We start from the raw sequence: 14,895 nt of genomic DNA, 5'->3' as shown, positions 1-14,895 counted from the left end.
CACACACGACTCCACAAAAACTGTCCACATTAACTGGGCGAAAAAATTGCTTTACTTCAAGACTGCTCAGCCTTCAAATATGCATATATAAGACATGAAGCCAGAATTAGTATTAGGCAGCACAATCCCCACAACTTCATTCTTCAGCAGTTTTTTTCTTCACTGTGGGTTCCCATTCATGTTTGGAGCTCCAACTTCATGTGCTTTCTATTGAACGACATATGAGGGGCACTGTTATAGCAAGGCTCCTTTTCCTTTAGTAGAAAGTGTAGTAGTTCTGCAAATTTGCTGTTTAGTCAAGACCTTTTCATACAGTACAATCACAGTAATGTATTTAGACAAGTCATCGTCATAACAAACTGACCTGCAAAGCTGTAGACATTCTGTTTTTCCTCACACAGGTGATAAATACATCAGTCACCCACTGCAAAGACCTCCAGAGATGTATCTTGTCTATGTGATGCTACTTAGAGAGTTTATACCTGGGACAGGTTTGTTTGGAACCACTTAAACATATATAAAACTAAGACCAAATAGAAAACATGTGTTGATTATAAAGCGATGAAAACAAACTTGCCCAGCTAATACACTCAGCAGTGCTGAGAATGTGAGAGTGCTGCACGGGGAAGCCAACCATAGACTCAAGGGCTACTCTGCAGCCATAGGCAGCTCACAGCTACTCATTGTCCACTGGGCTGCTCTTCACAAGCTGCCCAGAAGGAAAGCAGTTACAGAAGAAAATGAAAGTTGTATTAATTACTGTGCAACTTAAAAGAATTCTGTACTGAGGAATCACCACTGTTCATGAATACACAACAGCCAACTGTTCATTAAACACAACATCGGATTCTGCAGCTAACCCGACAATGCAGGATATGCCAAGATCCATAGCAGGTTTTATCACTACTGGTTTCCACAGCTTTGGTACCTTATATAGTTGCATGTTTACGCAAGATTAAGTGAAAACGGTATTTCAAAACAAATGCATGCTCCTCGCCCAAGTAAAATACATCACCGATGAACAGCTGCAATTACTCTTAAAATATTTTCAGAATGCACATAATCAGTCTTTGTTAGAGGAAAACTGCTCAATAAAAGCTATTAATATCCAGCACTTAGCACTTACTTGCAGGTGACGGGGTGCTGCATCCACTAGCTGGTGGGTGACTCTGGAGTCCATGGAGAGAAGGCAGCGACAGTCCACCGATGACCGGAGGAAAAAGCAATGGATATGGTGCTGCTGGATAGTGAGTCATATGTCCATTCACTGCTGGTACTGGACATGTGCGGCTGCTGGTTGTCATGATAACACCTCACAGTGTTTAAATATTATGTTGCATCACTCCAGGCCAGCAAATAGGTACCTCAACTTGTGAATGAAGAGGGTTGTCAAGCCTGCAGGTACAGCTTGAGCTGGATTGCGTGATGACAAAAAGGAAATTCACTAGATGAGGTCCGTCCTATATTTCATCGCTGCTTCCTACTGTTCTCTTTTCCAGGACATTCTTGCTCTGCAGACTGTAGACAGAAAGTCTTCTTACTCTAGGTATTTGGATGCAGTTCAGTTGCTTATGCAAATATTTTTCTGGAAGGACAGCTGCTCTCTACAGATGCATGTTGATACAGTCTGTGGGAAGAAGAAAACTATAAATAATATTCATATTTTTAATATATAAGCATAGAATACTCTTTCATCCCTTTGCTGCTTTTGTTAAGTGATTACATATTTATCGGTGTCCTACAAGATCAGCTTGATGGTTACCTGGGGTAAAATTCTCATTCTATTGAAGCTAACAGCAGAACACCCATTAACTTGATTTCCCTGTTTGATGTGTAACATCAAAAGCAATTTCTGGTCAGACACAATCTTGTTTTGGAAACCGCCAGTTTTAAAACCCATACATCAACAATTACCTGAAATATTGATACTGGGGAAGGGGAGGGGGAACCAAACCACCAAACAAATATACTTCTGAAAAATTTCTGTGCACATGAAAGCTTTTGGTTTCCCTATAGAAGTTACAGAATGAATGACACTGAGGAGACTCTCTGCTTCGCTTCAATGCCATGGCTGTTTAAGTCTGTGTATAGCAAATGACTGGTCTTCTCAGAAACAACCTGCTTGTGCAGCACTCATAAGCGCTACTGGTATCTTGAGAGCTTCTGGGAAGGCTGCGAACGCTCCTCCTGCAATTATTTGTGCCACGCTCCAGGCAAAAGCTAGCGACCGCTCCAGCCAGTTCCTGAGCATCACCCTGCACAAGGACTGACCCATCTTCTCCAACACGCAATGCTGGGGAAGACAGTAGCAGCCACAGAACAAACTCAACCACCCAAAAGCAAGACAGTTCAGGGCTGCATAAAGGCTCTGTTTCCCGAGACAATGAGCTACACCCTTCCATCTGCTACAATCAGCAAACAGTAACAACATCCACTGCCTGTACAGCATTTTTATTAATAATTCTTTGGAATTAGCCTGAAACCAAAGGTAAGAAGATTTTTGGGTGGGAAAATAAAGGCAGCAGTGAGATGACTTGTCAAGGTCACAAAGCAAAATCAATGCCAGAAGAGGTGAAACGCAACAACGCAACGTTGACTATCACTACTGCTACTCCTTCTACTATTTGTCAGTAAGAATTCAAACTAGCAAGTGGAAAAAAAAAAGTGGGGGGGAAAGACCTGAATGCAGATGTTTGCCTGTCAGAGAGCAGCGGAGTCTTTCTGCTCTGTGTGGAATACCAGCAAAGGTTACCAGCTGTGCACGTTTTCAGACAGCAATTTCTGCTGAGTGCGGCCTGCTCGGGGATAACAGAAATGTAGCTTGTAAGTACTTGATAACTGTGTAAATTATGCACAAAATACCTTTAATGCTAATGGAGACAGATGTATGCACAGACAAGACTGTAACAGGGGGTTCAGTGAGCTCAGGCACAGCTGTCGGCCACGCTGAGCTCAAGGACCACGGGCCTGGAGACCGGTGAAACCTGGCAGAACTATTGAAGAAGCTTCAATAGCCAACATATATCAACTCATAAACAACACTAAATGAGATGAAGCATCACAGGTGACTGTTTTACCTAGCTAAAGCTTCACAAAGCTTAAGAGACAGGGAAAGCCAAGTATCAAAGGAATACGCAAAGAACCAATGTTTTCTAAAGCAATTCCACAAGAGCTGGCAAAAAAAAAAAAAAAACACGCTTCAAAATGTTTGCAAGAAAACAAAGAGGGGAGGGATGTTGATGAAAACCAGCCCCAAAAATCTGTGCACTAAATTAATCACAGAACAAGGTCATCTATTTTTAAGTGATGTAAGGCTTTGGAAATAAAATTCATCTTATAAAACTATGCAAGACCTTCAATTATATTTCTATTAGCCAGAAAAGTGCAGAGCTCAGCATAAATTATGAAAATTCCCAGAACCACAACACAGGACATATTTGTATACTTAAGTGACAAGTATCCAGAAAAGAAGCAACTCCTCCAGGACAGAGGGGAAGAAAGGGCGCTTGGGAAACTCTTTGGTCACTTTCTAACCACTGGAGGAGCATGTTCTGAGACGGACCTGGTGATGAAAAGAATGTGGCAATATTACAGCTCCTCAGTATGCACCTCTGTATGAAATACCCAACAGTGCCAAAATGAGGTTATAACCCTATAGTTCTGCATGCTTATAATTTGATGTGAGGTGCAATTATATACTGAAATTACTACAAGAAAGCAAGTTTCTCTTGCCTTACTCAGAAGTCACTCTCCTTTTACCCTTCATGGCAGGAAGTTTTCTGCAGACTAGTGTGCCAGAGAGAAGCCTGAAGACTTTTTTCCTATGCTTTTCTCTCCAGTTAAGAGCAGAGAGGGAAGACAATGCAAAAGGTATGATACTTTAAACAGTGTCCCTCATGAGCAGCAGGACATTATAAATCTTCACATGGCTGAACACCTGTATGATGGCTGAGGAGGAAACTGTAGGCAGATGTCTATGTTCCAACAACTCTACCCATGTAAAGAAGCAAATGCCACTCGTGCTCTGTGCTTACTGAGGGACTGAAAGTCACCAGCTCTGCTAACTGAGACTACAGACCCATCGCCTCCATCACTGCATAGCAGAGAACATCACAAAGTAGAAACGGCTGCAGCACAGGAAACCCAAAAATCAGCTGTCCCTGTTCATGCCAGTTCCATGGCACCAAAGACAACTCCTGAGGCAAGACTTCCCTCATGTGACAACTAGACTGACACGTCCACACTCAACTCACTGATGGAGATCTCTGCACGAGACATCAACCGCAGACATCTAAGACAGTTTCAAGATGAAAACATCTCTTCTCCTCAGCTAAACCCACACCACGGTGCAAAACACAGTAAGACACTGTACAGGTGCCAACTTTGAGAAGGAGACTTTCCCTTGTTGTCACTTGCCATGGTAAATGTCCCATAGCTGAAGGAGCATGTCCTCTTGGGACTGTGATGCTTCCCCAGAAGTAAGCCCCATGGCGTGTGGACATTGAATGTACTCTCCTCTGGCCTACACCTGGGTTCATTTGAAGAGGGAGCTAATGAGCTTACCCTAAACAGGATGGAAGAGCCAGCTACTACAGCTGAGGAGCAATCCCAGAAGAAGCAAGCCAAACTGACCGCAGAGTCACCTTGGCAGTGGTTGAACATACATTCATGTGAGGTAACAGCATGGATTTTTGCCCTGTACATATGAGGCAAAAATGTTCAGAAGATGGCTGTCATCAGGGCACTTCAGAGGATCTACCCAGTACAATGTGAAAACCCTCTTCCATTAGACTTGTCCTTAGAGACTGTTCATGAGTACAAGGCCCTTAGTAAGAACAGTATGGAAAAGGATCATACAGAAAAGTTTCTTTGAAGGCTTACCAAGAGATGATCACATTGCGCACTACATCGCATTGAACAGCGGCCAATGACTCCTCTTTGACAGAACATATGCCTCCTTTTTGGTTTTTTTACAGGACTTTTATTGACTTCACTTCAGTGATAAAGCAGATGGCCACAGGGGAAGGAGGCTACAGTAGCTCTAGCACAGAGCAAACAGCCTATTTATCAGCTCCAGTTAATGCAGCAGGTGTACCTGTCTCTTCCACATTTCTTCTCTGTGTTTGTGCAGCTGAGCAGAAGTTTAAAACCACAAATTTTCACAAATAGGCTCCAAATTTTGCCATATAAACAGTGAGTCAACTTTTCTTACTGTCTCTTGGTTTCCTATGCATTGTGCACAGGTTTTACTATAGAAAACCTTTTTACTTTCCACATATCTGCCAGTTCTCCTAGAATGTATGAAAATAATTTAGTCTCAGACATTATACTACTATTTAGCAATATATCGGTAACAATATTTGGTATTATTGTAACGTAATTCATCCTTCTGAATTTTGCACTTACATAAGATTTTGTTTTAATTCATAAAATCCCTTTGCTGTTACAGGTGCTACAGGACATTGACGTGCATCAACAGTGGGATAGGCAAGAAGCCAAGCTTGGCCCATAGTCCTGTGCTAGTAGGAAGGTTTTGCTCTGTCCTCCCTTCTGCCAACACCACCTCGACTCCACATTCCTCTTCCTCCCCTCTCACTATCCATAGCAGGGAATTAAGTTGTCAGCATTGCAAGTAAAGCAGGATTTTCACCTTTTTTTTTTTCTTCCCTCAATTCTGAAAAGGTCAGTGGGGAGTTCTGCCCTACCTGCAGCTATGTTTGAAATTCAGCAGTCATTTTAAGATATCCACGGCTGTGGCACCCAGTAAACTTTTAAGCTAAATCCACCATCCCTACACTCTTCTACCATAGTGAACTACTGTTGCTCTTCCTTCACAATTTGGGGCAGAAACCACGAACACAGGAGAGGCACGCCAACACAAGGACATGCTCTGCACGGAGCTGGGCGCTGGGAAACTTGCTGCTCCGAGCCCAGCAGCCCACAGCACAGTTGTCCCAAAGTTTCCAGGGTCATGGAGGAAGTCTCTTCTAAGTTCATTTCCTATTTTCTCGCCAACACCAAAAATCCCCCCTCTCTTAAATCTTAGGCTAACTCCTAAAACAGGAACCTCTGGACTGCGAGGGCAGCCTGGGCAGTAAGGCAGGAGAGGCGAGTTGCTCCTCTCCCAGCAACAAAAACAATTCCAGAGAAATTCTGCATGCAAAAAATCTTTCAACAATACATCACATCTTTTTCCCAAGGGACAGAGTTGACAAAGTCCTTATTTATTAGGTGGCTTTGAGACATATTCTGATGCTGTTTTCCAAACAAGTCAAAAGCTAATAGTTTTGAGAACTCTTACTGTATTTAATGTACGGATTGTATTGAAATCCCTGATTATGCATATGCTTTCTATTATGCGAGCTGATGGCGTTGCGTTGAGCAGTACTGAATAATTCAGCAGATTTAGCACGACTCAAGTGTAAATCACTCAGACACAGTAACACAATAACCACGCTGCCTTTAAACTCTTACAAACACACAGGAAATTTTGTAAAGGAGCATACTCCATTTTCCACCAGTCGTCATTGACTGCGAGATGTTGCATTTTTGTTTCCTTGGCTATCCAACAAGATTTAATTAAACAATAAACGAGTTACCGTGGCAGAAGTAGGGGGGGAAAAAAAAAAAAAAAAAGCAGCCTTTGGAGTGTTATGTTTCCTTTATTAGCATAGTGATGTGAAACTAAACAGAAAAAGCAATCTAATAACAAACATTCCTTTGAGAAGGGCTCCGGGAGCAAAAGGACATCCACTTATTGTTCAGCCCATCCCATTGGTCCATATACGGCAATAAAGGTACAATAGAAGGAAACAGGAAACAGACTGGCACATCTGCATTATCTTATTAGGGGCTAATGGATATCTGAGAGGAACATGCATCTGATGCTGAATAGTCTGTACCAATCTCCGAAGCAATTACTCTTAATTAGTGGATTCTGTTTATAGATGGAACTTAGTGTACCCTTCTGTATCAAAGAGATGCAGGCATCTGGAGAGAGATATGGTTTTCTTAAAGGGAAAGCAGTACAGCACAATGTGAGGGTTGGTTGGTTTGGTTTTGTTGTTTGGTTTTTTTTTGGCAAATAAAAGCTCTCTGAAGCATAACATATTCTACTGTATTATTAATCAAAAAAGCATGCTGGTTTGGAAAAAAAAAGAAAGAAAAAAAAAGACCATACTGTTAATCTCAAACTCTGAAAGTAAACACAGAAAGCTAATACTTGCATATGAATTATATGACAAAAACCACTTTGATGATAAGCAAATAAACAACCGAGCCTAAAATTTTCAACCGCTGGCCAAAAAGCTTAAAATAGCAGCTTAACTCAGAAGAACAACATCTGCATTTTGTATCTGCCAAGTCCGCAGCCAAAAAAAGTAAACCACTCTATATGACCAGATGCATGAATAAAAAAGAAAATGCATGGAACAGAACTTCAAAGTCAGTTTATTGAAAAGCAGATCTGTAGCTCTTAAATCCCATAACTACAATTGTCATAGATTTTCAACTATAGGTGCAAGACTTGAGGGAGGAGGGAAGATAAATTGCTGTAACAGAATTAAGACACTATTACTACGACACTTTCCCTACATCTTGGTATGTAAGATAGGTGTCTACTGGGCAACTGTGAATTCCTCCTTGTCACAAAGCTGACACTTGCAAAATGGATTTCTGTTTTATTTGTTTTTTCCTGACTGAGATTGTTAAGAGATAATTAATATAATTAATGCAATTGTTGTTTATTTGAAAATCCTATTGGGAAGTATAAAAGGAGAGTGGAAAAAAGCTTCTTTTTCCCTAAGTAGCCATGCTTTGTATTGCCTGCATGGCAAACACACTGATGTATGCTGAAAAAAGCAAATCTAAATTTGAAAGGGGGGAAAAAAAAATTGAGACACAATGACACCCATTTATTTACACACCATACAACGCTACCCTGCTGTGCCAGCTATTGATTTTAGTGGAACTGAGAGTCCATGTTGGAGAGCAGCAGCTGTGAGCACATAGCCGGAATCCTCATATGGGAACAATACTCTATAAGCAGAATAACCTATTTCAGCCAACCTTCACGTGTAGCATAACACATTAAAAATACACACAGGTTACGTTTCAAAATCTGAAAGGCTCTATGGTTATTTGTTCCACAAAGGTTCAGGGGAGTTATTAATTCATTTGTGCTAGCACAATGTTAACATAATGAAGAGATGTGAAGGACTGAAAAATCCATGCTTCGCGTGCCTGTTATTCTACAGAGATACTAACTCTGCTCTATACTAACCACATTTAAGATCCTCCCACTGCACCAGGCAATTTCTCATTTTCTCCTGTTGTTCGCTGTTTTAAAGGACTGTTTGTAACTGAGGTGTGGGTTTTTTTGGAGGGCCAGTGGTGGTTTTTCTTTTGTGGGGTTCTTTTTTTTTGTGGCTATTTTTTTTTTTAACAGCTATCTGCATTCCATGTTTCTTTCATTACTCAGCAGTTGCCAAAACCATACTGAGAAGTAAAGATAAATGGTTAGGTCAGGTGATGGGGTTAACAATTTACTGTGTGCAGTGCCCCGAGAGCCAGATATAGCAGAATTGGCTCATGTTTATGTACAGGATGAGAAGTTGATTTCCTGTGCAGTGCCTTTCAATCACTTCTATAAGAGACTTTCTTGCAGTTTTCTGCAGAGAATTCAAGTGGCCCTGAATACATTTTGTGCCGGTATGTAGGATATTCTGCATTGTAACTAAATTCCTTACTTATTCTGCCACATTCAAAAATCCCAATGGACTGTCAAGAAAATAAGTTCTCTTTCATTTATGGAAACCAAAAGGATGGTAACCGAGCTTTCTGCTCCCTGAGTTGAAGTGAACTTTTACACTGATTTCCCTCCCCAACTTTAAAAGCTATTTCTTCACACTTAAAAATTCCTTTTTCAGTGGAATCAAATCTTCTGTTCTTGCATTGTTATCTCTGTTGGTCCTTATTAATGTTTCTAAGGATGCAAAACAGTAATTCCATATTGAGGATATCATAAATGAGAGACTACCCCATGGGCTACAGAGGTTTAGGAAATCGGAGATTTTCCAGATCAGACCTGTGGGGTTTTTTTTCAGGCCGAATCCATTTCGTTGTTTCTGCCCATCTCCAAACTCAAACAGAAAAACACACCCTTTCTCTCAAACACAATGGAGATGATCCACAGTTTAAGAAGCACAGGGTAGCCAGCAAAAACACCTCTTACAAAGCAGGCTAGTCACTCAAGTCACATATAACCAGAAACTCAAATACGAAGCTTTTCCCACCCAAGGTGCTGTGCCTACTGCTTTAGCCTTATTCTCCGACTACATTTTTTTCAGTGCATTTCCTTTCTTCCTGTACAGCTTCTCCCTACAGTTCAGAAAAACTAGGCCAGACTTTGCAACTCACATTGTCCTTTAGGGTCCTGTGTGCCCAACCAGATTGTTTTGGTCCTATCTGCTCCTATGCAAGGTGGCAACCAGCAGCCAGGAAAAATTATCATTGATGGAACTGAGAAACCTGCCTCTTGGGCTCCCCTCTCATCATCCACTTGAGGCAGAGAAAAAGCACAGACAACAAAGGTGAGCTGCAGCCAGCACCAACAGATTACTAAGATTTGGGATGATTTACAGATGCCAATGGATAGAACCTTAAACTGACAGAGTACTCAACTATCCGTAAAGAAAAGGTATCATCGCTGATCTCTGATTCAGTTCAGAATAGGATACACTTCCTGTCCAGCAAAAAGATCTTCCATTGAAAGTCTTCCCCTTAACTGTTAATTAATTGGTCTTTAACTCTGGCTACAAGGCACCTCAAGACAGCATCACATCAATTCCCAGTCAAAGCAAGTTTTTGTGAGAAGGGCTCTTGGAAAGAGATGGGAGACCAGAGGAGCAGAGACTGAGTGAGTATGCACGGAAAACCACATCCTGCTGTTTACTTTCTGTAATGTCATCCAATACTATGGGATGTGCAGACGTTTACAAGAGTACAGCTAGGAGGATGCAGGGGATCTATCTGAAGACCCCCAAGCATGCTCTCAGAGTGCTCATCCTTAACCTTCTAGCTGATGGGAAACATGTCATGGTGACCAATGCACTTACCATCACTGCAACTACTAAAAAGGCCTTATACTGACTGTTTATAACCTTTAAGAGGCCTCTGAGATCAGTAAGAGGGGTCAAGTGATGTTATTGTTTTAGTGACAGACGGAAGATCCCTAGTAAATGATGGTGGCCTGGGAATCATTAAAAGAATGGAGCACTTCATCTGCTCAGAAGCTGAAGAGAGAAGGCGCTTTGGAGGGCAGCTCCTTGACAGAGGAGTACATCTTTTTGGGAGGCAAACACTGTGTGGTTAGGATGAGCAGGTGAACCACTGAAACAGGATGACAAGATACTTCATCAAAGGAGAGGACAAAGACATGCAAGATCAGTGGTGACTTACTGGTGACAATAAATGGGTGCTGGTCTGAAAACCTTCACCAGTGAAGCCACGAGTTGGGACAGAGGCTCATCAAATGCTCTGTAAGTGGCAGGTGCTGAAAACTTCAGTGCTGATGGCTATGCTTTATCCAAATGTCAGTGTAGATGATGTAAAGTCACTGTATGCTAATATTGAGAAGGATCAGGATAATTTAGACTTGCAGTATTCATCATTAGCCTTCATTGAACAACACATTGCTAGAGATGACTGTCCCAGTACAGAAGCAAGTTTCATCTGGCTGTTCAGCCTTAGAGGTATCTTCCTGAGGAGATTTGGTCTTAGCAGCATCATCACAATAAAGCAAAGCAGCACACCATCTCCCTCCCTGAGATCACCTGGGTAGTCTTCCTCTGCATGGGCCCATACAGGATATACTTAGAGGCACAGAGGAAATTTAGCCAACCTGGACATCTAGTGACAACTACGAATCCTGGCATTAGACTTGTCTTCATCACCAATTTAAGGACGAAAAAGCTCTAGAGCTTCAGTTTCTACTTCTGCTTTGTTCAATTGGTGGATAACCAGTAAAAAAACCAACACTTTTTGTGCCCTGCTATGGTACAGACATGCTGCCTGGAAATACATTGAAGAAGGGTCAGTGCAGTATGTGATCTTCGCACACTACGCAAAGAAACAAAGACTTCGACACGGTCACCAAGATAAAGAAGAGAATAAAACACTGTTTAATCTGGAAAGCATGCACCACAGTGGAGGGCTCTGTCTCAATTCAGCACGCTTCACTTTATATGCCATACAGAGGAGGATCCTGTGAGAATCTACTTTACCACAAAGAAAAATGCTGCTATCTGGAGTAATCTAAACTTATTGTTAGGATGAGCATGTGGATTCACTCAAAAAAAAAAAAAAAAAAGTTTATTCAGGAGGCTGTCAGAGAAACCTGAAAGAAGACTTTGTTAGGGATGTGCCTGAATTGTGAAACGATGATCTAGGCTTCCCAATGCCTCAGAGTTAGGGGGCAAGAGACTGTGTTCAGGAGGTACATTCAATCTGTTAGCAGTCCAATTTTTTGCACTACAAGGCTGGAAATTCTACTTCCTCAGAGCTAAAGGAGTTTGTATCCTTGCTGCACCCCTTTGTCAAGCGAGGAGAGTGATCCAAGTGGAAAAGGGGAAAAATAGGGTTCAAGCACTGGTTGTGAACTACTTTTCTGAATACTAGTCTGTTGGACTAAAGGTGCATCTATCATCTTAATATCACAGAGATGTGGACACTGCTAACACAAAATAAGACACCATTTATCATCTTTTGTTATATATTGCAAGTCTAACAGTATGTCTGCTGAAAGGTTCTGTAATTCCTCTGAGTTATTAGAGTCTTCAGTTCTACTTTACCCAGAAGACGACATTTCTGCTGTCTACTCCAGGCTCCTGAACCTTCACTTATTACACATCACAAATTCCAATATATTCCCAGTAAGACTCCCCTAGGGTCAGTAGAATATGCCAGAGGGCTGGTGGAGATTATGAACATTTATTTTAAAACCTCTGTTCTCTGTAGCTCCCTGTCACGAGAACAATAGGGTAGCAAAATTAGGAACAAGCGCAGCCGTTAACTAGGAAGGGACAAAGCCATAGAGTGGATCACAGAACAAAAATAGTATTTTTATTGTCAATACTTTGCTTAATAGTGAGCCAATAAAGCAATTGCAAAATGCTAATAATATGCTGAGATAACACTGCACATGTAAGCACCTTCAGTCATCCTCTGCATCACCTGAAAATGTTGCGAAACCTTATCAGTCAGGTCATAAGGACAGAGGTGCAATAATCAATCACAGTAGCCACAAAACCAGCACATCTTTTCCCCATCCTAATGCATTCAGAAGATCTATGTCCCAGAATTATTCTGCAAGAGGTGCTGGGCAGATGGATTACATTATCAGAGAGACCAAAGTGAACTACGACCTTACATTTCACTTCCAAAAAGCAACTTAACAGGAGCCTAAGCATCGACAAAATTCAAGGAGACTCGTGTCATATGTGTCAGTCTGCAAAGCAGGACTTCTGATACAACACAATGGCATTCCTGCAGAATAAGCAAGTGTGTGAATTAGTCACAGCAATCGTTCCCAACAAGTCAATTCTGGAAAGCACCTTTCCACTGGTAAATGCAAGACAACTTCCCCACTTCAGCAGACAGGGAAACTAGCCTGAATTACCTCATATTTACCGTGCAGTAAGAAGCTGCATGCAGACACTTAGGGATGGAGATGGGTAATACGCCACCATGTGTCATTTAGCCCTGTCCAAACCTCGTGTCACGTTTAAACATTATTGCCATAACCAGTTTAACCTGGACTCAACAGGGCAGCATTCGGCCTCTGAATGCATCAAGATCATAAACCTTTCAGCTTCACTGGCTAAGTAATGTATTAAAATTATTAATTTTGAAAGATTCAAGAAAGTAACAGTGAGTATTTTCATAATTATGTCATGAGATATTCATTAATTGTAAAGCTCTCAACAGCACCTGGAATCCCATAGGAGCTGCTGCCCATGGCTGACTAACAGCCCCCAGACAACTCCTCCTGCAGAAAGGCAGGGTGCAGTCAAGCAGTGCTCCCACCAACAAGCCCCCAACCAATTTTGAATCACCACGAGCAGAACAGCAGCAAGTATATTCAGCCTCAGGAATGGGATGCTCATTTTGGCAACCTCCAACCCACACAGGCCAATAAATGTAAACCAGTAAGAGAAGTAATGCTGTCAAAGCTCCCAGCAGCACTTTCCTCTGGAATAGAATCATAGAATCTTAAGTTTGGAAGAGACCTCCAAGACCATCAAGTCCAACCATCAACCTAACACCACCATCCCAGGAGTCAAGCCCGATATGCTACTGAGTACAAGTCAAGGCAGATCCATCTCCTGGTACTGACAACACCATCTCTGCCACAGTGACCCATCCCTCCTTTTTGGTTGCTGGACAGTGCAGTCCAAGTTGCTCTGCCAGGTACTCTGCTTTTGTTGTATAATAATAACCTACCCACAGCCAGACAGCAGGGCAGGTACCCTTTTCATATCGTCTTTGTTACATGCCTGGTAATCGCCCTTCCCCACTACAGCAGAATGGCCTTATCAAGGCTCCTCCTGCACGATTTTCAGGGCAGCAGCGCTTCACAAGAGAGGATCCAGCAGCCTATTGCACCCCAAAAGACAGAGAAGAGTGAGAAGCTAGAAGCCAGGAATCCCAGCTGGGTGCCCAAGGCTGATAAGACAATCTGATTTAACCATGCAAATACCAACGGCCAAGTAGAGCATATCTTTGAATGGGGAATGTCAAAGCAAACATGTCACAGCACAGAGCGCTTCTTTAACAGCACCTGAAGTTACTTCAACAGATGCACACATTAGGTGAGCAATTGAATTCATCTCTAAGGAAAAAAAAAAAAGAAAAAGAGAGAGGGGGGAAAAATATCTTAGCTAGCAAGACAGAGTGATTCAAAATCCACTCATGTCTTCTGTGATTATAATCAGGTTAAAAAAAAAAAAAAATCACTAAGCAGAATAGTCCAGTCAGAGATGGCTGAAAGGTACACTTTGATTTAGGCACATCCCTCAGTATTACCCTGACTGCATCCTCTTCCCTCTGCAAAGTGCTGTCTGCGCCAACCGGGTCTCAGACAGTTGTCCATTATATGGGATCTTACAGAGTACCATATGCTAAAGCAAATCAGAAGTAAGTACAAAAAAAAAGCCATTTAAGTGTCCTCAAAATGATGCATAAGCAAGAGAATGCAATAAAGATGCCAGCTAATGGAGATAATATCTCAAAATAAGTGAATTCTTTAAAGGCTGTCACTTCCTTTATACAAGCCATGGTTCTTGAAGATATTCTGCCCATATGGATCCTAAGACAAAGTCTTCCAGTTCCCAGTACGGAGTCCGTCACTGCAGGGACTGTGAGCTGGGGAGAACTGTGGTCGCTCTGTACTGGGTATCTGACTTTATGAGGGACAGGGGAAAGGAGCAGAACTGGAAGGAAAAACTAACGTATTGGGTACAATCACTGTTGCTTAATTTGACAACAGATGTGAAGATTCCCCTTTCACAAATGCAAAGCTTGTGTACGCTGTCAGAGATTCTCAATGACAACGGTCTGTAAATACATCCCACTAATTACTTAAAATGAAAAGTGGTTAAACTGTGTAGAATACTAAAAAGTTCAAGGATGTATTACAAACAACATACCTCACTGAACGACACATGAAAGAATATTCCAAGAAAAATGATGCAAAGCTCTAATATAGCAAGAGATGAAAGAGATACTGAAAAAAGATGGAGAAAAAGTACTCTCTAGATCATTCCTCTGTATAAATAGCTACATTTATGACATGGACTAGGTCTCATATTCATGGAACCTCTCTGAGCCTGGTTTTGC

The 14,895-nt window shown here is 41.7% G+C and overlaps 1 protein-coding gene across 1 annotated transcript in view; it reads right to left on the bottom strand.

Moving 5' to 3' along the window:
* The window catches only part of RARB (retinoic acid receptor beta), a 323,548-nt gene that overhangs the window by 192,702 nt on the left and 115,951 nt on the right, over positions 1-14,895 (bottom strand). The window contains exon 2 of the mRNA XM_086742686.1: positions 1,127-1,627. Within this exon, the coding sequence (XP_086598812.1) occupies positions 1,127-1,304 (178 nt within the window). The 5' untranslated portion in view covers positions 1,305-1,627. The remainder of the gene's footprint in view (positions 1-1,126; positions 1,628-14,895) is intronic.

Source organism: Chlamydotis macqueenii, chromosome 2, assembly GCF_036417535.1.
Source record: "Chlamydotis macqueenii isolate bChlMac1 chromosome 2, bChlMac1.mat, whole genome shotgun sequence".
In the NCBI taxonomy this organism is placed as follows: domain Eukaryota; kingdom Metazoa; phylum Chordata; class Aves; order Otidiformes; family Otididae; genus Chlamydotis; species Chlamydotis macqueenii.
The sequence above is the reverse complement of the archived record's forward strand: the minus strand, read 5'-3'. Positions and strand labels throughout refer to the sequence as shown.